Source organism: Dreissena polymorpha, chromosome 15 (assembly GCF_020536995.1).
Source record: "Dreissena polymorpha isolate Duluth1 chromosome 15, UMN_Dpol_1.0, whole genome shotgun sequence".
Lineage (NCBI taxonomy): Eukaryota > Metazoa > Mollusca > Bivalvia > Myida > Dreissenidae > Dreissena > Dreissena polymorpha.
In genome coordinates, this window is record NC_068369.1 from 43,954,176 (window position 1) to 43,976,261 (window position 22,086).

The window sequence follows — 22,086 nt, forward strand, 5'->3', positions numbered from 1 at the left end:
TATAGTGTTTCACCTGACTTAGGATCGGCCTTGTGTGATGAAATTAACTGATAAAGTCTTTATATCTATATTTTCTTTTAATCTATTTATAAACAAAGAATTACTTTTACTGAAAGAAAACAAGCCCGAACAAAACCATAATATTTTACTTTTAACGTGCGGTAATAATTCGTGCTTAAGACGTCATCTACATGGACATATATACAACGTGCCTTTGGCCTGCACTTAACACTTCTATTGTGCACATCTCATCATATCACCTTCTTTTCGACTTGTATTTCGCCTGTCTAGTGTACAAATCAGCCAATCAAAATCCATATTGCCTGTACTTTATCCGTCTATTAAACACATATAGCCACAAACATGCCTTTGGTCTGTATTTCACTCGTCTATTGTACACATCATCCTATCACCATCCCTAGGACCTGTACTTTACATGTTTATTGTACACAACCTCATATAACCACCGCTATGACTCGTACTTCATACGTCTATTGCACACTATTATTCACGGGTGTATGTAATACAAACACGTTAAATACACAATTCTATGCAGAATTTGTACAATAAATTTCAGGCATAATATTGTCTACCAAAAATATCATATAAAGCGTACTTGTAGAAACAGAAGTACGTGCTGCTTAATATCGTTCATAACCTTTGCTCCCTTTTGTTCCGTCGTTCTTTATTCTTTCATCATCATCCTCATGAACATGATCATCGCGATCATCATCATGATCATCATCATGATCATTACAACACTTGTTGGACCACAAGAGCCCCTGATGGCGACCGTGCATCGCCTAAAGCTGCCTGGGTTTGGACACGTCAACAGGTAAGACTCTCTGTACAATACCGGTACTGTCCAAAAGGGCACGTTAGAGGGAGGTCGCCGTCGAGGCCGTTAGAATAAAAGCTGGATTGACAATGTGAACGAGTGGACGTCCCTCCCCAAGGGTGAATTACTCTCAGCAGCCCACAACAGACCTGACTGGTGGAGGTTCTCTCATCCGAGCATCCAAAGGACTGTATTTAGACAGTCAGTAAGTCAGCGAGCGAGTCAGTCTTTATTAATTCATTCTTTCGTTAATTCCATGCATAAGTTAAGATTATTAACATTGGTCATGGATAACTGTTCACACTAGGGCCACGTTTTCTATTTAAATTTAAAAACTTACGGCATATACAATGCAAAAGCTTTGGGGACAGCATGGAAGGATTGGGGGGGGGGGGTAGGAACTTGCTATGTGTGCCCCCCTCCCCACGGTAAAACCGAGCATAAAGCATGGGCGTAAGAAAGACACCATGACTCAGTACGGATACTCGGATAGTAAACACAATTTCACTAGCATAGTGCCAAGAATATATACACCACATCAGGTAAGGAAAAACATAAAACAAGAGTCAAGATGGCTCATGTGAGGAATGGTTTTCGAGAAGTGTGTGCGATACCAGCACGCTTAGTGTGCGATACCAGGACGCTCAGTGTGAGCGATACCAGCACGCTCAATGTGTGCGATGCCAGCACGTTCAGTGTGTGCGATACCAGCACGCTCAGTGTGAGCGATACCAGCACGCTCAGTGTGTGCGATACCAGCACGCTCAGTGTGTGTTATACCAGCACGCTCAGTGTGTGCGATACCAGCACGCTCAGTGTGTGTGATACCAGCACGCTCAGTGTGTGCAATGCCAGCAAGCTCAGTGTGTACGATACCAGCATGCTCAGTGTGTGCGATACAAGCACGCTCAGTGTGTGCGATGCCAGCACGCTCAGTGTGTGCGATACCAGCACGCTCAGTGTGAGCGATACCAGCACGCTCAGTGTGTGCAATGCCAGCACGCTCAGTGTGTGCGATAACAGCTCGCTCAGTGTGTGCGATACCAGCACGCTCAGTGTGTGCGATACCAGCTCGCTCAGTGAGTGCGATACCAGCACGCTCAATGTGTGCGATACCAGCTCGCTCAGTGTGTGCGATACCAGCACGCTGCCACTAGACCAAGAAATCCCCCCATTACTAATGACAGACACGAGTGTATGTAAGTTTACCACGAACGCGATATTTCACACCTTGTAAAAGGGTCTTTGATTGCAAACCTAAAGGCTGAATGATCATTATTTATAGAACTGAAACATAACGTAATGTTAGATTAACTTAAAAACAAAGAAACTAGAAAATGTAGAAAATGAATTAAATACGATTGCCTTTTAAATTGATAGTTTATATAAATATTATTCCAAAAAACATAATCCGGATGAAATAGTTAATTTTACCTGCTGTTTTAATTCAATTCCACATTTTTGTTGAGAAACCAGAACTTACTAGAAAAATATAGCCAAAAGCTATAAAAAGGTTATCAAACAAATCGAAACCATGAAGAGTGCGCTACATGCAGCGCTATCCGCTATTGCGGATCTTTCAACTCCGTCCAGTGGACAGGGTCACCCGGGCTCTTAGAGCCCATCATAATCGGGTACTGGTCGTGGTAGCCCGATGTCTTTCTATTCATATCACTTTCCCTCCTACACTTGCTTTGTCGTATTTTCACTATCTACATTGCTTGTCTGATCTCTGGCATATTTCTATGTCATTTCGCCTCCTACTCTCTATGCTACCCATTTTGAAATTCCCTCTTTCACAGATATCAATCTTCTTTCACTCCCTTCACCCGCACAGTCTTCCTCTCACTAGGCCTCACTCTTCCATCTCATATTCCACTCTCACTACTATATTTAATCCTCACTCTACCATTGAGAATTCTTTCAATAATAAACCCATTTGACGTGGTTTCTTCTTTATAATATTTTGATGTCCTTATGATGTCTAAACGGACGGCGGTATTCTGGATATTTCTGCTACACAATTTAATTGAAAAATCATTCTTTATCTAAGTTTTTTTTTACTTTACCAATGCTACCATCTTAGTTTTTGTCTTAGAACCGTGAATGTTAACTAGAAATTTTAATAAACATGTTTGAATTGTTTTTAGAAACTTTTATTCGATAACAGCTTCCAGTACAAAATGACTTTTGTCAGTGTTCTATTAAAGGGATCTTTTGACGCTTTGGTAAATTGACACAATTGAAAAAAGTTGTTTCAGATTCGCACATTTTCGTTTTAGTTATGATATTTGTGAGGAAACAGTAATACTGAACATTTACCATGGTCTAATATAGCCATTATATGCATCTTTTGACGATTTTAAAACCTAAAAATTATAAAGCGTTGCAACGCGAAACGATTGAATAATTTGGAGAGTTCTGTTTTTGTCGTTAAATTTTGTGAAACTACGAAGATTGCTTATATAAGGTATAAAATACGTCTAGTATGTGTACTCGGCGGAATAGCTCAGTAGGCTAAAGCGTTTTTACTTCAGGACTATGGCAGGACTCCAGGGGTCACTGGTTCGAAACCTGCTCCGGGCAATGTTCTTTTCCTTTTTTTAATTTTATTCTTGATTTTTTACTGGAGCTTTTACGATCCAATGTTTACATTTATCAATATAAAGCATTTAATGAATAAGTTAAAAAATGCCAAAATCTGTGAAAAGGCCCCTAAGGTTAAGTAAGGAAATATTCATTCTGTGATTGTTGATATGTGTATACATTCATACATAAACAAAATATCGATATTTCAGTTGATCTAAAACATGAAAGTGCTATAAATATGTTCAGGTTCAGCAACTGGTTCGGCGATTGGCAAAACAATAATGATAGCGTCCTTACAATATGAATTCAATATGGGAATAAACTGGCTGTAAGGCTTCCTCGAGACATTGAAATACCGGTTCTCTTCAATGTAACCGCATGCCTTGGATAGAAGCAGTGCAAAGGGCTCAACGCCGGAGATTGTTGAAATTATTTCAAAGACCTTTGGACAGTACTGCACAAGTACAATCTGACGGATAAATCGCATCTCATCTACAACATGCATGAGACCGGCATACACATTAAAATAAGATCCCCAAATATGAGTCGCGTTCTGAGAAAAGTGGACATAGTGCATGTGCGTAAAGTGTCGTCCCAGATTAACCTGTGCAGTCCGCACAGGGTAATCAGGGACGACACTTTCCTCCTTAATTGGATTTTTGCTTAGAAGAGACTTCATTTTAACGAAAATGTCATAAATGCGGAAAGTGTCGTCCCTGATTAGCCTGTGCGGACTGCACAGACTAATCTGGGACGACACTTTACGCACATGCATTATGCCCAGTTTTCTCAAAACGCGGCTCATATAATCACTTCCACGTGCAGTAAACCGCAGGCTGTATCTCGCCCGGTCAACCACCACTACATGAATTTCTTGTGCTTATGCAATCGGTAACCGCATCCCGTCCTTTTGTGTTTCAATGGAAAAGAAGCAACATTTAAGTGATGAACGGTTCTTCACCCTGTGCAAAATTTACAGTGGCTGGTCGAATGCCGAAGAATTCCTGAAAGGAAAGTAACATGCATCTGTCAGGCCCGAACCATAATCAACCAACAAACACAAAATCCAAACCAGGAGGAAGGCGATTACAGGAGAGGCGATTGCTGAGGAGCTACACCCATTCGAAAAAGTAAACGCTTCTCCGAGTATCTGCAACTTAAAATGCTACCACATAATCTGTAAAACAGACAAAGGAGACAAAATGACATTTCAATATGTGAATTATCCAGAGAATTGATATAAACTTTCATAAGGTAAATATTAAACAAATATCTTAGCAAGATCGAGTATTTTTGTGTTACCGGGTAATACTAATTTTTTTTATCGATTATATAAAATGTTAACATAAATACCCGTTGTATACGCATGCGCGACATAAAATAGTTAAAAGACACGAGAATATTAACACTCATGACTGACCCGACAAATCACACTCCACCTGATGAAACAAGTTGCTATCTCTTGCATCCCGACTATCGTGTGTTCAGGATTTATTTTTCCCAAATAAAAACGCTGATGTAAATTGACATTGTATTATTTCAAGTGTTGCTTATATAAGTATTTATTTATTTGTCATACAAGAAAGATACTATAGATATAAACATAATGAAAGGCTGTGTGAATTTGAAAATGTAACAAACTTTGAGGTTGGACCAAGATAAGATCCTCATCTCTCTATGATGTTTAGCCTAGGATGATTTTCAGACTAACTTCGGAGACATTCATAACTGTTAACAGCCAGCCACCAGTGTCGAGGGCTGTGACACAGTTATGGTTATTGTTTGTGTATTTGTGTTTAAAATTTAATCCATGGCATATTACAGTTTTGTTTCACGAGGTGCAATAAAAAAAAATATTAATAAAGTATGTATATTGCAAAAATATCACACAATGATTGATTTGATTTTAAAAGTATAAACAGCGAAAGAGTTTAATTGAACTTTATTCAATATAAATGTCATCCAACTCGTGAGAAGATTGGGAGTCCTACATGAATAAATTCTGCTGACACACGAAAAGGTTTGCCAATAAGTCATTTAATTATTTTAAAAACAAAACAATAGAGAAGATTGGGAGTCCTGCATGAATAAATTCTGCTGACACACGAAAAGGTTTGCCAATAAGTCATTTAATTATTTTAAAAACAAAACAATAGAGAAGACTGGGAGTCCTGCATGAATAAATTCTGCTGACACATAAAAAGGTTTGCCAATAAGTCATTTAATTATTTTAAAAACAAAAAAATAATCAATGGCATACTGTAAACAAATGATTTGATCAATACGAACAGTAATTAGATATGTAATTATTTAAATAAAATAACAGCAGAATCATAATACATGAGTGATCATTCCATGTAGCGTTTTGCACAACGTATGCAAAGTAATGAACAGTATCTAGAATGGCATGCAGGAAAACAGGCAGCGGGACATTCCATTTCATGACAATCAGAATGTCTGCGATATAGAGAGGTTGTTTCTCAACATATTTTATTAAAGGTACCAAAACATACATAAATAATGACTTGAAAATTTCAAGACATGGGAGTTTATATCAACATACACATTACAGTGGAGAACACGTGCGCATTGTTTATAAACATCTTAATGTACATGATTTTTTGATTTTCAATAATAATTGCACTGAACTGTAAAACTATTGCATACCGGAAGCGTACTTACCAATTTTGGTAATATACTGTAATAATTGAACTGTAAAAGCACGTTTCTTTCAACAATAAACAAAAGTAACATAAAATGTATAAATAAATACCATCTTATTATACTTCGAAATTATAAAACAGGATTAACCTTGTCTGTAATACTGACACTATACAGCTATACAAACGCGCTCGATTTTGTCAATAACATAAACATAAATTGTTTACGAATGAACATTTTTTAATTTTTTTAAGAATGTGTTTTCACTAAGAATGGTCTTAGAAAAGTTCTTACAAGAACATCTTAGAAAAGAAACTTTCTTATTAAAAAAAATGTAAGAATTAACAATTTCTATATGAATTATATAAAAGATGTTCAGAATTTAGCCCCAGTTCCCATTCAAAAATAGGCGTTTTTCACAATTCTTATAAATTTCTCAATGATGTGAAATCTCTTCCTCTAATAAAGTCAAATTAACTGCATACATCTATACAATATGGTTAATCTAAATATATGAAACACAAATCAGTTCATGCCAGTTTTAAAATACGTTCATATGCATGTAATTTACTTGGAATAAAGTATTTTTCAGTGCAACAATAATGATTTCATTACGTCGGTAATTATATGTTTAGAAAGGAGGCGACGGTATGAGAAATTCACCTGGCGTTAGTCTGTTAAAAATACCAACATGTATGTCCTATGAGGCGATTCAACTGAAGAAAGCACTTATCTCTCCGAGGTCAGGGGTCCTTTTAAGGAAAGTTGAGATAAAGACAGAACATACCGAAGCGACCCTTACCACATGTTCAAACATTTCAAAACAATTAAAATGGCAAGGATTTGGCTGTCGTTGTTGGTACTGGGCTGCTTTCAGCGCGATACCCTGTGCTTTCTACCGAACCCGTTTTCAGCGATTGACACGAACGACTATACCCATACGGATATTACAGAGATCGGAGTCTTAAAGGTACACTGATTTTTTTTCAGATATCACAGAGATCGAAATATTTAAGTTACGGTGAATAGATGTAACACAGAGATCGGGGTCTTAAAAGTGAAGTGATCACATATTATAAATAAAAGGTACATAAGAGGTCTCTAAGGCATAGTGACCATATTCCGTATACCATAATATTTTGCAGAGATCGACGTCTACAGGTTCAGTGATCAGACTTCTCTACCGGTTATTGGTTCATCAAACATGAATCGCATAAATGTTGATATGAGTCGCGTTCTGAGAAAACTGGGCTTAATGCATGTGCGTAAAGTGTCATCCCAGATTAACCAATGCAGTTCGCACAGGCTAATCAGGGACGCCACTTTCCGCCTTAACTGGATTTTCGTGTGGAAGAGACTTCTTTGAAACGAAAAATACCATAAAAGCGGAAAGTGTCGTCCCTTATTAGCCTGTGCGGACTGCACGGGCTAATCTGGGATGACACTTTACGCACATGCATGAAGCCCCGTTTTCTCAGAACGCGTCACATATTTTGTTATCATTTCAGTTTCAATTTATACTTATTATGAATTGTTTGCTTCAGTGCAATAAAAAAAGTAAAAACAAATGTATTAACAATCAACACTGTTGATTTTAGTTCTGAGGCTAAACAGATTTTCAGATTCTCATGATTCGCAGTCCGCACAGGCTTATCAGAGACAACTTTTCCCGCCTACACTGGGCTTTTGTTTAGAATAGACTACCTTTAAAGGAAACATTAAAGCGGAACGTGTCGTCCCTAATAAGCCTGCGCTGATTGCACAGGCTTATCTGGGATGACACTTTACGCACACGCATTTAACCCAGTTTTTCTAGAATGCGACTCATATACAAAGTGTTCTGCAGGCGGTGGCCAAGTTCTTTGAGGAGAACGCCGTGCAGGCTTGCCGGAACTGCAGTAATGGGGCCCTGACCGGTTTACCGGACATTACCGCCCGCCGTTTGTACGACCAGTATTACGGAGGTTAGTTAGGACCCGCCAGTGGGATGTTACGGAATGTACAGTACCTTTTACTAGACATTTAAATTATTATTGGAACGTAAAATATAAAGAGACATCAAACACTTCATTCAAGCATGATTTACTGTACATTTGAGTTTGACAAAATATTAAAAATACTATTTTAAAAATAGTGTAAACACATGCTTATGTTATCGAAACTTTACCAGTTCTTGGAATAAATAAAAATGACAACTGTAATCGCCACACAAAGAGTATTACTAGTTTAACTGTTTAAATATGACACTTTTCATTAATACACAACGCAATGCACATACATTATAACTAGTGAATCAGTATAAAATAAACATTGCCATTAATACACTTTGACATATATACCATATAACAATTTAACCTGTATAAATATAATACTTGTCGTCAATACAATAGGACATACACAAACAGTATAACCAGTCAAACTGTGTAAATATGTCATTTGTCATCGACACACTATGACATAGATCTACACAATACAGTATAAATATTCAAACTGTATAAATATTAATCGTGTCAGCAACACACTACGACATACACATAACTAGTCAAACTGTATACATTTATCCCTTGTCGTCATTAAACTTCGAAATCGACGTACAGTATTAATATTCAAATTGTATAAATATCAACGTTGTTACCAATATACTATAGCATAAACACACAGTATAACTATTCAAAATGTATAAATATGACCTTTGTCATTAAAACATTACGACACACACATACAACATAGGTCGAGACACTGTATAAACACGACAATCGTCATCAATACACTTTGACATACACATGCAGTATGTACAGTCAATCTGTATGAATATGACGCTTGTCAACCATTGACATCAGTACACTGCAGCATACAAATACAGTGTAACTATTCAAACAGTATACATATGAAACGTTTCATCAATACACTATGACATATATATATTATAACTAGTCAAACTCTATCAATATGACACTTGTCACCAAAACACTTTGGAATACACATATAGTATGAATAGTCAAACTGTATAAATATCCAACTTGTCGTCATTACACCACGGCATACAAATACATTGCGAGTAGTCAAACGGTATAAACATGACAGTTTCCGCATACCCATTCAGTGCACCTATTTACGCTGCTCGCTTCGTGTCCACGCAGGTCAGGTGTCTGAGAAGCGGTTCCAGGAGGCGATAGACGACCTGGTGAAGCACAACAACAAGGTAGACCAGGACCATTACAGCGAGGCAGCCTGGCACTTCAACGGCGAGCAGATCAAAGAAAGTAAGTAGTGAGGCCACCTGGCACTTCAACGCCGAGCAGATCAAAGAAAGTAAGTAGTGCGGCCACCTGGCACTTCAACGACGAGCAGATCATGGGCAGTAAGTAGTGAGGCCACCTGGCACTTCAACTGAGAGCGGATCAAGGAAAGTAAGCAGTGAAGACACGTGGAACTTCAACGGCGAGTAGATCAAGGAAAGTAAGTAGTGAGGCCACCTGGCACTTCAACGGCGAGGAGATGAAGGAAAGTAAGTAGTGTGGCCACCTGGCACTTCAACGGCAAGCATATCAAGGACAGTAAGTAGTGCGGCCACCTGGCACTTCAACGGCGAGCAGATCAATGAAAGTAAGTAGTGCGACCACCTGGCACTTCAACGACGAGCAGATAAAAAAAGTAGTGAGGCCACCTGGCACTTCAACGGCGAGCAGATCAAGGACAGTAAGTAGTGAGGCCTCGTGGCACTTCAACGGTGAGCAGATCGATCAAAGTAAGTAGTGAGGCCACCTGGCACTTCAAAGGCGAGCAAATCAATGAAAGAAAGTAGTGTGGCCTCGTGGCACTTCAACGGCGAGCAGATCAAGAAAAGTATGTAGTGAGGCCTCGTGGCACTTCAACGGCGAGCAGATCAAGGAAAGTATGTAGTGAGGCTTCGTGGCACCTAAACGGCGAGCAGATCAATTAAAGTAAGTAATGAGGCCAACTGGCACTTCAACGGCGACCAGATCAATGAAAGTAAGCAGTGAGGCCACCTGGCACTTCAACGGCGAGCAGATCAATGAAAGAAAGTAGTGAGGCCACCTGGCACTTCAACAACTAGAAGATCAAGGAAAGTATGTTAAATCGCCATCTGGCACTTCAACGGCGAGCAGATCAAGGACAGTAAGTAGTGAGGCTTCATGGCACTTCAACGGCGAGCAGATCAAGGACAGTAAGTAGTGAGGCTTCATGGCACTTCAACGGCGAGCAGATCAATGAAAGTAAGTAGTGGGGCCACCTGACACTTCAACGGCGAGCAGATCAAGGAAAGTAAGTAGTGAGGCCTCGTGGCACTTCAACGGCGAGCAGATCATTGAAAGTAAGTAGTAAGGCCACCTGGCACTTCAACGGCGAGCAGATCAATGAAAGTAAGAAGTGTGGCCCCGTGGCACTTCAATGGCAAGCATATCAAGGAAAGTATGTAGTGAGGCTTCGTGGCACTTCAACGGCGAGCAGATCAATTAAAGTAAGTAGTGAGGCCTCCTGGCACTTCAACGGCGAGCATATCAATGAAAGTAAGTAGTGGGGCCACCTGGTACTTCAACGGTGAGCAGATCAAGGAAAGTATGTAAATGGCCACCTGGCACTTCAACGGTGAGCAGATCAAGGACAGTAAGAAGTGAGGCTTCGTGGCACTTCAACGGTGAGCAGATCAATGAAAGTAAGTAGTTGGGCCCCCTGGCACTTCAACGGCGAGCAGATCAATGAAAGTAAGTAGTGTGGCCTCGTGGCACTTCAACGGCGAGCAGATCAAGGAAAGTATGTAGTGAGGCCTCGTGGCACTTCAACGGCGAGCAGATAACGGAAAGTATGTAGTGAGGCTTCATGGCACTTCAACGGCGAGCAGATCGATTAAAGTAAGTAATGAGGCCACCTGGCACTTCAACGGCGAGCAGATCAATGAAAGTAAGCAGTGAGACCACCTGGCACTTCAACGGCGAGCAGATCAAGGAAAGTAAGTAGTGAGGCCTCGTGGCACTTCAACGGCGAGCAGATCAATGAAAGTAAGTAATGAGGCCACCTGGCACTTCAACGGCGAGCAGATCAATGAAAGTAAGCAGTGAGGCAACCTGGCACTTCAACGGCGAGCAGATCAAGGAAAGTAAGTAGTGAGGCCTCGTGGCACTTCAACGGCGAGCAGATCAAGGAAAGTAAGTAATGAGGCCACCTGGCACTTCAATAGTGAGCAGATCAAGGAAAGTAAGTAGTGAGGTCTCATTGCACTTTAACGGCGAGCAGATCAATGAAAGTAATAAGTAAGGCCACCTGGCACTTCAACGGCGAGCAGATCAATGAAAGTAAGCAGTGGGGCCACCTGGCACTTCAACGGCGAGCAGATCAAGGAAAGTAAGTAGTGAGGCCTCATGGCACTTCAACGGTGAGCAGATCAATGAAAGTAAGTAGTGAGGCCACCTGGCACTTCAACGACGAGCAGATCAATGAAAGTAAGTAGTGTGGCAACCTGGCACTTCAACGACGAGCAGATAAAAAAAGGAGTGAGGCCACCTGGCACTTCAACGGCGAGCAGATCAATGACAGTAAGTAGTGAGGCCTCGTGGCACTTCAACGGTGAGCAGATGAATGAAAGTAAGTAGTGAGGCCACCTGGCACTTTAACGGCGAGCAGATCAATGAAAGAAAGTAGTGTAGCATCGTGGCACTTCAACGGCGAGCAGATCAAGAAAAGTATGTAGTAAGGCCTCGTGGCACTTCAACGGAGAGCAGATCAAGGATAGTATGTAGTGAGGCTTCGTGGCACTTCAACGGCGAGCAGATCAATTAAAGTAAGTAATGAGGCCACCTGGCACTTCAACGGCGAGCAGATCAATACAAGTAAGCAGTGAGGCCACCTGGCACTTCAACGGCGAGCAGATCAATGAAAGAAAGTAGTGAGGCCACCTGGCACTTCAACAACGAGCATATCAAGGAAAGTATGTTAAATGGCCATCTGGAACTTCAACGGCGAGCAGATCAATTAAAGTAAGTAGTGAGGCTTCATGGCACTTCAACGGCGAGTAGATCAATGAAAGTAAGTAGTGAGGCCACCTGGCAATTCAACGGCGAGCAGATCAAGGAAAGTAAGTAGTGAGGCCTTGTGGCACTTCAACGGCGAGCAGATCAATGAAAGTAAGTAGTGAGGCCACCTGGCACTTCAACGGCGAGCAGATCAATGAAAGTAAGTAGTGTGGCCCCGTGGCACTTCAATGGCGAGCAGATCAAGGAAAGTATGTAGTGAGGCCTCGTGGCACTTCAACGGCGAGCAGATCAAGGAAAGTATGTAGTGAGGCCACGCGGCACTTCAACGGCGAGCAGATCAATAAAAGTAAGTAGTGAGGCCTCCTGACACTTCAACGGCGAGCATATCAATGAAAGTAAGTAGTGGGGCCACCTGGCACTTCAACGGCGAGCAGATCAAGGAAAGTATGTAAATGGCCACCTGGTACTTCAACAGCGAGCAGATCAAGGACAGTAAGAAGTGAGGCCTCGTGACACTTCAACGGTGAGCAGATCAATGAAAGTAAGTAGTTGGGCCCCCTGGCACTTCAACGGCGAGCAGATCAATGAAAGTAAGTAGTGTAGCCTCGTGGCAATTCAACGGCGAGCAGTCAAGGAAAGTATGTAGTGAGGCCTCGTGGCACTTCAACAGTGAGCAGATCAATGAAAGTAAGTAGTGAGGCCACCTGGCACTTCAACGACGAGCAGATCAATGAAAGTAAGTAGTGTGGCAACCTGGCACTTCAACGACGAGCAGATAAAAAAAGGAGTGAGGCCACCTGGCACTTCAACGGCGAGCAGATCAATGACAGTAAGTAGTGAGGCCTCGTGGCACTTCAACGGTGAGCAGATGAATGAAAGTAAGTAGTGAGGCCACCTGGCACTTTAACGGCGAGCAGATCAATGAAAGAAAGTAGTGTGGCCCCGTGGCACTTCAACGGCGCGCAGATCAAGAAAAGTATGTAGTAAGGCCTCGTGGCACTTCAACGGCGAGCAGATCAAGGATAGTATGTAGTGAGGCTTCGTGGCACTTCAACGGCGAGCAGATCAATTAAAGTAAGTAATGAGGCCACCTGGCACTTCAACGGCGAGCAGATCAATACAAGTAAGCAGTGAGGCCACCTGGCACTTCAACGGCGAGCAGATCAATGAAAGAAAGTAGTGAGGCCACCTGGCACTTCAACAACGAGCATATCAAGAAAAGTATGTTAAATGGCCATCTGGAACTTCAACGGCGAGCAGATCAATTAAAGTAAGCAGTGAGGCTTCATGGCACTTCAACGGCGAGTAGATCAATGAAAGTAAGTAGTGAGGCCACCTGGCAATTCAACGGCGAGCAGATCAAGGAAAGTAAGTAGTGAGGCCTCGTGGCACTTCAACGGCGAGCAGATCAATGAAAGTAAGTAGTGAGGCCACCTGGCACTTCAACGGCGAGCAGATCAATGAAAGTAAGTAGTGTGGCCCCGTGGCACTTCAATGGCGAGCAGATCAAGGAAAGTATGTAGTGAGGCCTCGTGGCACTTCAACGGCGAGCAGATCAAGGAAAGTATGTAGTGAGGCCACGCGGCACTTCAAAGGCGAGCAGATCAATAAAAGTAAGTAGTGAGGCCTCCTGACACTTCAACGGCGAGCAGATCAATGAAAGTAAGTAGTGTAGCCTCGTGGCAATTCAACGGCGAGCAGATCAAGGAAAGTATGTAGTGAGGCCTCGTGGAACTTCAACGGCGAGCAGATCACGGAAAGTATGTAGTGAGGCTTCGTGGCACTTCAACGGCTAGCAGATCAATTAAAGTAAGTAATGAGGCCACCTGGCACTTCAACGGCGAGCAGATCAATGAAAGTAAGCAGTGAGACCACCTGGCACTTCAACAGCGAGCAGATCAAGGAAAGTAAGTAGTGAGGCCCCGTGGCACTTCAACGGCGAGCAGATCAATGAAAGTAAGTAGTGCGGCCACCTGGCACTTCAACGGCAAGCAGATCAATGAAAGAAAGCAGTGAGGCCACCTGGCACTTCAACGGCGAGCAGATCAAGGAAAGTAAGTAGTGAGGCCTCGTGGCACTTCAACGGCGAGCAGATCAAGGAAAGTAAGTAATGAGGCCACCTGGCACTTCAACGGTGAGAAGATCAATGAAAGTAAGTAGTGAGGTCTCATGGCACTTCAACGGCGAGCAGATCAATGAAAGAAAAAGTAAGGCCACCTGGCACTTCAACGGCGAGCAGATCAATGAAAGTATGCAGTGAGGCCACCTGGAACTTCAACGGCGAGCAGATCAAGGAAAGTAAGTAGTGAGGCCTCGTGGCACTTCAACGGTGAGCAGATCAATGAAAGTAAGTAGTGAGGCCACCTGGCACTTCAACGGCGAGCAGATCAATGAAAGTAAGTAGTGGGGCCTTGTCGCACTTCAACGGCGAGCAGATCAAGGAAAGTATGTAGTGAGGCCTCGTCGCACTTCAACGGCGAGCAGATCAATTAAAGTAAGTAGTAAGGCCACCTGGCACTTCAACTGCAAGCAGATCAATGAAAGTAAGTAGTGTGGCCACCTGGCACTTCAACGGCGAGTAGATCAAGGAAAGTATGTAATATGGCAACCTGGCACTTCAACGACGAGCAGATCAATGAATGTAAGTAGTAAAACCTCTTGGCACTTCAGCGGCGAGCAGATAAATGAAAGTAAGCAGTGAGGCCACCTGGCACTTCAACGGCGAGCAGATAAATGAAAGTAAGTAGTGATGCCTCGTGGCACTTCAATGGCGAATATATCAAGGAAATTAAGTAGTGAGGTCACCTTACACTTCAACGGCGAGCAGATCAAGGAAAGTAAGTAGTGTGACCACCTGGCACTTCAATGGCGAGCATATCAAGAAAAGTAAGTAGTGAGGCCACCTGGCACTTCAACGGCGAGCAGATCAAAGAAATTAGTTAGATCACCTGACACTTCAACGGCGAGCAGATCAAGGATTGTAAGCAGTGAGGCCACCTGGCACTTTAACGGCGAGCAGATAAATAAAAGTAAGTAGTGAGGCCTCGTGGCACTTCAACGGCGAGGAGATCAAGGAAAGTAAGTAGTGAGGCCATCTGGTACTTCAACGGCGAGCAGATCAATGAAAGTAATTAGTGAGGTCACCTATCACTTCAACAGCGAAAAGTTAAAAAAATAAGTAGTGAGGCCTCGTGGCACTTCAACGGCGAGTAGATCAAGGAAAGTAAGTAGTTAGGCCATCTGACTCTTCAACGGCGAGCAGATCAGGGAAAGAAATTAGTGAGGTCACCTGGCACTTCAACGGCGAACAGATGAAAAAAATAAGTAGTGAGGCCACCTGGCACTTCAACGGCGAGCAGATCAAGGAAAGTAAGCAGTGAGGCCACCAGACACTTCAAAGGCGAGCAGATAAATGAAAGTAAGTTGTGAGGCCTCGTGGCACTGCAACGGCGAGCATATCAAGGAAATTAAGTAGTGAGGCCACCTGACACTTCAACGGCGAGCAGATCAAGAAAAGTAAGTAGTGAGGCCACCTTGCACTTCAACGGCGAGCAGATCAAGGAAAGTAAGTAGTGAGGCCACCTGGCACTTCAACGGCGAGCAGATCAAAGAAAGTAGTGAGGTCACCTGACACTTCAACGGCGAGCAGATCAAGGATAGTAAGCAGTGAGGCCACCTGGCACTTCAACGGCGAGCAGATAAATGAAAGTAAGTAGTGAGGCCACCTGACACTTCAACGGCGATCAGATCAAGGAAAGTAAGTAGCGAGGTAACCTGGCACTTCAACAGCGAGCAGATCAAGGAGAGTAAGTAGTGAGGCCACCTGGCACTTCAACGGCGAACAGATAAAAAATAAGTAGTGAGGTCACCTGGCACTTCAACGGCGAATAGATCAAGGAAAGTTATTAGTGAGGTCACCTGGCACTCCAACGGCGAGCAGATCAAGGAAAGTAAGTACTAATTGTTTATAGATTATGGTACAGTGCGTATTTATCGAAACGTAGATCAACTGATTACGTCCTGGTTTAGTAAAGGAACACGACATTATGGTTCACATTGATGTATTTCAAGAAGATAACGTCACGGTAGATTACAGTGACATTATGACGCATGTTTTGTAGGATCGTATACCAGTTGATAATGTCGCGCAATAACATTTGCGTATAGTTGTATGATGTAAAACTTGAAAAAAATACTAGCATCACGGAATGTAACATTGTATAGACGATGGGAGATTACCATAAAAGTAGTGGCTGTATATTACTACCTCATTTATATTATCCACTTCGATTGTACGGGCAGACTCTCTTGATCGCGTTTGTGTAAGCCTTCATTCTGCACATAGAGAATACTAGGTTAGCGTTGAATACAGAACAGTTTATGTTGCGAGGCTTAGAACGCCGGAAGCGCGAGCCTTGGCGAGCGCTTTCGGTGTTCGAGCCGAGCAACATAAACTTCTCTGTATTCAACGCTAACCTAGTATTCTATTTATCCCATTTTTTTCAACGTGACATTTAAAATAAATAGATCTAATAACCTTAACAATAATTTAAATTAATTCTTAAAAGTGCTTAAAATCTAACGAATGCAACCATGCGTAGTGATGTACAATGTTTGTTCTGGTACGCAAAATAGTCTTTAAAAAAATCACACACAAACTGTACAACAAGAAAAAACATCACCATATGCCTCGATTCAATTTTACGCAGCATGCACATTTTAAAACAATACGACCGCGAAGAGGATTTTATTCTTTTTATTTTCGAAAGAAAATGATCAAAATCAAATATGGCGGCGATTGCTCCTGACAAAATGTAGTTCTGGCTTCCATAACTTTAAATGTCGCTTTTTATGATTTTTGACTGGCGCGACTTTATAGTTATGGACTAACCCCAATAGGAAAGTCAACCAGAAATTCCCGAAAAGTTGACAGGTAACAAAGACCGGTCCAAAACAGCTTTTAAATGCAGTTATTGGCTCAAATCAACCACTTGATTGGAAAGATTGACATTTTTCACATTTAACTGATATATTCTTTCACAAAATACTATCTTAAACATTTAAAATTTATCTATTCTGCTCTTACATATCGATAAAAACAGCGATGTAAAAGACTTTCTTGAAATGCGAATCTCCCGAGATTTCACGGTCATATGACGTTATTTCTTTTTTTAGTAACATACCATGTGCTCAGGTGTTTTCAAATTCAGAATGACATTTCCCGGTATTTTAGATTATTCTGGCTTGTTTTGTAAACAAATGGTAGTGTAAATACAAAATCAAAGTGCATATTACTTAAAACTACCTGATTCACACTGAAATCAGTCTTATAATCCACCAGACGTAAGTTGTTAATCAAAAATAATAGATTTCAGAAAACGAAAGTAATGTTTACAATTTCAGCAAAAAAATGTCTTAACTGGTTCCCCGTTGAATATAACCGTTGACTATAATATACAACAGGTACAGGCTAATGTATCGGCGATTTTAATTGGATAACGCGAAGACCAATCAGAGCGTTGTTTATTACTGTCGGGAATTCATGACGTTAACGTTTATCCGCTAACATGCACGCGACGTCATGTATACTATCGACGTCACTTTTCATCCTTACAAACAGCACAGATCTCACGTTTATTAACTTTCCTTGGCGTTACTTCACTATGTGTATACATCGACTCAATCGCACATTCTCGGCCCTTTCCGTCAAACATCGGATAAGTACCTCGAAGGAAATAGTATGAATACACATTTCGGAAGCGGTATTGCGGTCTACCTACGCGGGCCTACGCGAATCAAAATTACAAAGTAAAAACAAACATGGCCGGTTTTGCGAGTTGTTTACATTTTCCGATTATGATAATCTGCGAGGGGTACCGAATGTACATCGACTAATATCTATAAATCTTATTTAACTAGAACGAGCTTTTATTCTTACCTGTCAGCTATCAAAAAGTTCGGGAAATGTTTTGTTTCCGGTTTGGAAATGGTACACGGATTACTTCCCCTGAACCTCGTATAATCTCGCGATATGTTTCCAAAAATAACCGGTCCAAATTTGGACCGGTAAAATTAGCTTGTACCGATCTCTATATAGAGTAACGATAGATAAGGGGAGGTAACCTATCTAAACGAGAGCGCCGATGGCGCTGAAAGCATAGTTGCAAGATACAGGGAAGTTGCTGCTGAAGTAAATGTTTAGGTCAAAATATACTAAATAGTTTCCTTATATGTTTCGATGTAAAAGCGACAACTTTGAGCGAAAATAAATACAACATTTTGCACATAGAGACCCCCATAACCATACCTTTTCTTGACGGGCATTCTTAGCTGAATCGATTTAAGCAATAAAACAGATTTGTCATGTTCAAACCAAAAACAAATTCGACTCAAATCAAAATCGACTGTTTTTGCGCCTTTTTCGGCCGTTTTCTAGTGGATTGTAACCTTTTGCAGTGCCATTTTTTACTTTAATCTCCAACTTTATCCTATTTCAGGGATTAAGTAGTGAACACCTATGCTTACCCTATCAATATCTCCAAACGATAAAACCAGAACAAAGTGTATAACATGCCTTCGAGGAAAATATGATGATTTGTTTAGAAAGTACAGCCCTTCATGACTCGATTATTTAGTATATTGTAGCCTTAACGATTGCTGACATCACAAGTCGCCCCCCTTGTTAACAAAATGCTCTATTTTTAGAAACGGGAATTCCAAATAGTGACGAATGTGAATGGTTACAAAATGACATAACTATGAAAATAAATACGTAGAATTACATTATTTCACGCATACCATTATGCAACCATCCGTTTTCTTTTCCGACTTGATACATTTACAGCTTTCCATTTAATATTTTACAGACACAGCACTCGTCCAGAATTCGCGCGAATCCATTAAATCCGATGCCACATTTAAACCGTTAACTCTACTCGTAACGTAAATTTCTGGCTCAAAGTAAATCATTTTAACTTCAATTAACACATCTCTATTACTTTTAAACTCTACTTCATCAAATCCATAGAAAGGCACGTCAGAATCCATGTCATAAATCAGAAAACATTCATCGTACTCCGCCATTTTTTACACATTTTCAAAGAATAAAAGTGCTTTATGCCCCACTTCCTGCTGAGAATATGTTTTAATTTCTATTTATAATTAACCGATGAAATGTTACATATACTTAAACCAGGGCCTTATTAAAACAGTTATGTAAACATTTGACCTCTCACAGAACAGTAAACGAAGGAAATAGAAATTGGGATCCCATATAAATTAGGTGTGAGGTCACTATCAACAAGAACAGAATTGTTTTACGAACGAAATTTGTTTTAGGTTATAAGAAGATTTTTTGACATAAAACGGTCTTAGAAAAATTCACTAAAAACGGTGTCAGCAATATTCTTGGAAGAAAACGTTAGAAAAACGTTTCCCCCCAAAAAATTGTAAGAATTACCATATGCTAAATTAAATAGATATTTCGTCTGATTTTTGATCAGGTAAGGCTTCATAGTGGGTAACCGATAGATGTGGATTTTTGAAATGTGGTATATACCATAAGCATAGGTGCGTAAACGCACCTATGCTAAAAATGTCAAGGTCGATCCGAAAGTATCCAAATAAAAACTCGTCACGTGACAAAGCGACAATGGCGTCAAAATTGTGAATTTCAGACTGATGGTAGTTATTTTCATCTACTGTAAGATGCATTTGAAACATTTGAACCTTAAAATATTGCCCGATGCAGTAATTTATATTCATTCACCAATATATGTAGAAATGTATCCAAGAAAATGAGCTTTCTTTGATTTATAGCGTGACATAAATATGTTACGACTCTGGTTGACTTTCGATACGGGGTTCGCTTCAGCGTACAGGTATGCCAATACTATATAAACTGTACGCTGAAGTTTCTTTAGCTAGACAAAATTATGTCGATGCCAACATAACATACATGTACATGTAGATTTACACGCAGAATCGTTCTAAACATAAAATATCAACAACAAAAACTACTCGCCTTATTTGTTCATGGACGATGCAGAGCTTGATGGCGTCTTGATCTCGCCTTCACATTCTTTAGTTTGCGATCCAAACACAAGATAATCCGTAAAAATTATATTAAGCTTTGAACCACTTTTTGCAAACGGGTTATTCTTACTGAAAAGACTTTCTTTGATAAAATCACAAAGACAAAGTTTATTCATCAAAGAAAATACCCTTACATTTAGTTACTTCCAAAAGCAAAACAATTCGAATAGACTACTAAACCAAAATACACACCCATCAGTATGCTCTACACACACAAATTCCCATCAAAATAGGCACGCTTATTCTGAAAATCAATAACACGAATAAGCTAGATCTACATGTAGCTCTAGATCTAAATCCTTCGTCTCACTAGTTCCATCCGAGGTAAGTAGTCCATAGAAAATGCACTTTATCATAATTACATCCACGATAGCTACATAAACACGAAAAAATGCGAGTCTTCAGTGTTTTATTCCCAGACATCGCATAATTGTTTCGTGTACACCTAAAGATGACATCACACAAATGACGCAATAAGTATGTCATTTTATGACGCAAGCAATCAATTTATTCATTATACGGATGACGAAAAATCTGTCCCGCGACTAGATCTAAAGGTTGTACACAGGTTGTATTTATAATTTTAAAGCCAAAGTTTTCTCGACTCTAGAGATTTCTTTCGAAAAACATTCAGTGGTTGAATAAAAAGTAGTCCGTGCACGCGACAGGTATATCCCACAGTGTTGAAGACAGGCTAGTATATTCCATAAGGTGTTATACCGTCAATGTCGCGGTGAAAATGGGATAAAATGCCAACTAAACTGACATTAAAAATGTATAAACTTTCGGGTTAAGAATCAATAGTCCAACCATTCAATATCCAACGTATATATGCTACTCTATTAGGTAACGCTAAGATGCAGACGCTCCGAGATACGCTACTGAACACGCTGAACAGCTCAAACCCGAACTTCGACGCCGCACGTGAGCTCATCGGCCAGTACCTGCACCTACTGCAGATGTTCTACAGCAACACGAACTGGGTCGAGATGAGTGGGGGGCAGACAGCGGTTATATACCAGCCTCTAGGTGAGTAGAGCAAGTACGGACAAGAGCAGATGTTCGATCTTTAAGGAAAATCAAAATGTAAAACCATCCATAAATGAAATTCATATCACTATACAGTCAAAACTGACCTAACCGTCACTTGAGAATAACGGTCAACTGCAGACAACGATCAGTTTGGATTCCCCCGACGAAAATCACTCTATTAAACTTGAGAATAACGGTCAATCGTCGATAACGGCCAACGGCCAGTATATTCCACTCCGAAAGTCATGTTTGAACTGAAAACAACGGTCACGCGTCAGTCGTTTCGAGGTGCGAAAAGTTAAAACACAGCACATCATTAATGTTCGTCTATTTTTCGGGTAAAGCATCTGATAGCGTAAATTGCCTTTGATATGATAAAAGCGGCCCGCTGCGAGTAAACAAATAAAAGGGTGTTGAGAAGGTTTGTTTTCCGGGGATACTTATGGTGGAATCTTCAAAATAAAATATGTCATAATTTGTCTCATCGTTATTATTGAATTTGCATTTTGATTGCATGAAACAGGTGATATTAACAATAACAATGTCTATTAGTAGCAATTATCGGCTGCAGGCATAACGCACGAGCGCGTGACGAAGTCAATTGATCTTTATTGCTGATAAAGTTTAAAAAACAACATTAAGACGGCGAGTGTTTTTATAAGAAGGGGATAAAAGGATTAGTGATTGTTTTTAAATGCAAAACATACACTGATTGGCAACATTTATAACAAACTTTAGGCATTTATGAAAGAGGATTTGTTTATGTTTGTATTTTGTACGAGGTTGTTTGAATGAAAATGCTGCTTGTCTGATGTTTGTGTACGCATACAATTTTTACAATATTTTGGCGCCTTTTTCTTTGGATGAGAACAGTACAGT

The 22,086-nt window shown here is 40.7% G+C and overlaps 1 protein-coding gene across 7 annotated transcripts in view; it reads left to right on the forward strand.

Annotated features, from left to right (window-relative positions):
- Positions 1-6,837: 6,837 nt before the first annotated feature.
- The window catches only part of LOC127860062 (von Willebrand factor A domain-containing protein 7-like), a 29,774-nt gene continuing 14,525 nt past the window's right edge, over positions 6,838-22,086 (forward strand). For 5 of the 7 annotated variants that reach the window (XM_052397813.1, XM_052397814.1, XM_052397817.1 and 2 more), the window contains exons 1-4: positions 6,838-7,058; positions 7,935-8,052; positions 9,229-9,351; positions 21,022-21,204. In XM_052397813.1, the coding sequence (XP_052253773.1) occupies positions 6,894-7,058; positions 7,935-8,052; positions 9,229-9,351; positions 21,022-21,204 (589 nt within the window). In that variant the 5' untranslated portion in view covers positions 6,838-6,893. Of the gene's footprint in view, positions 7,059-7,934; positions 8,053-9,228; positions 9,352-11,101; positions 11,208-13,882; positions 13,989-21,021; positions 21,205-22,086 lie in introns of those variants that run through there. The other 2 variants (XM_052397818.1, XM_052397819.1) reach the window with 2 other exon arrangements.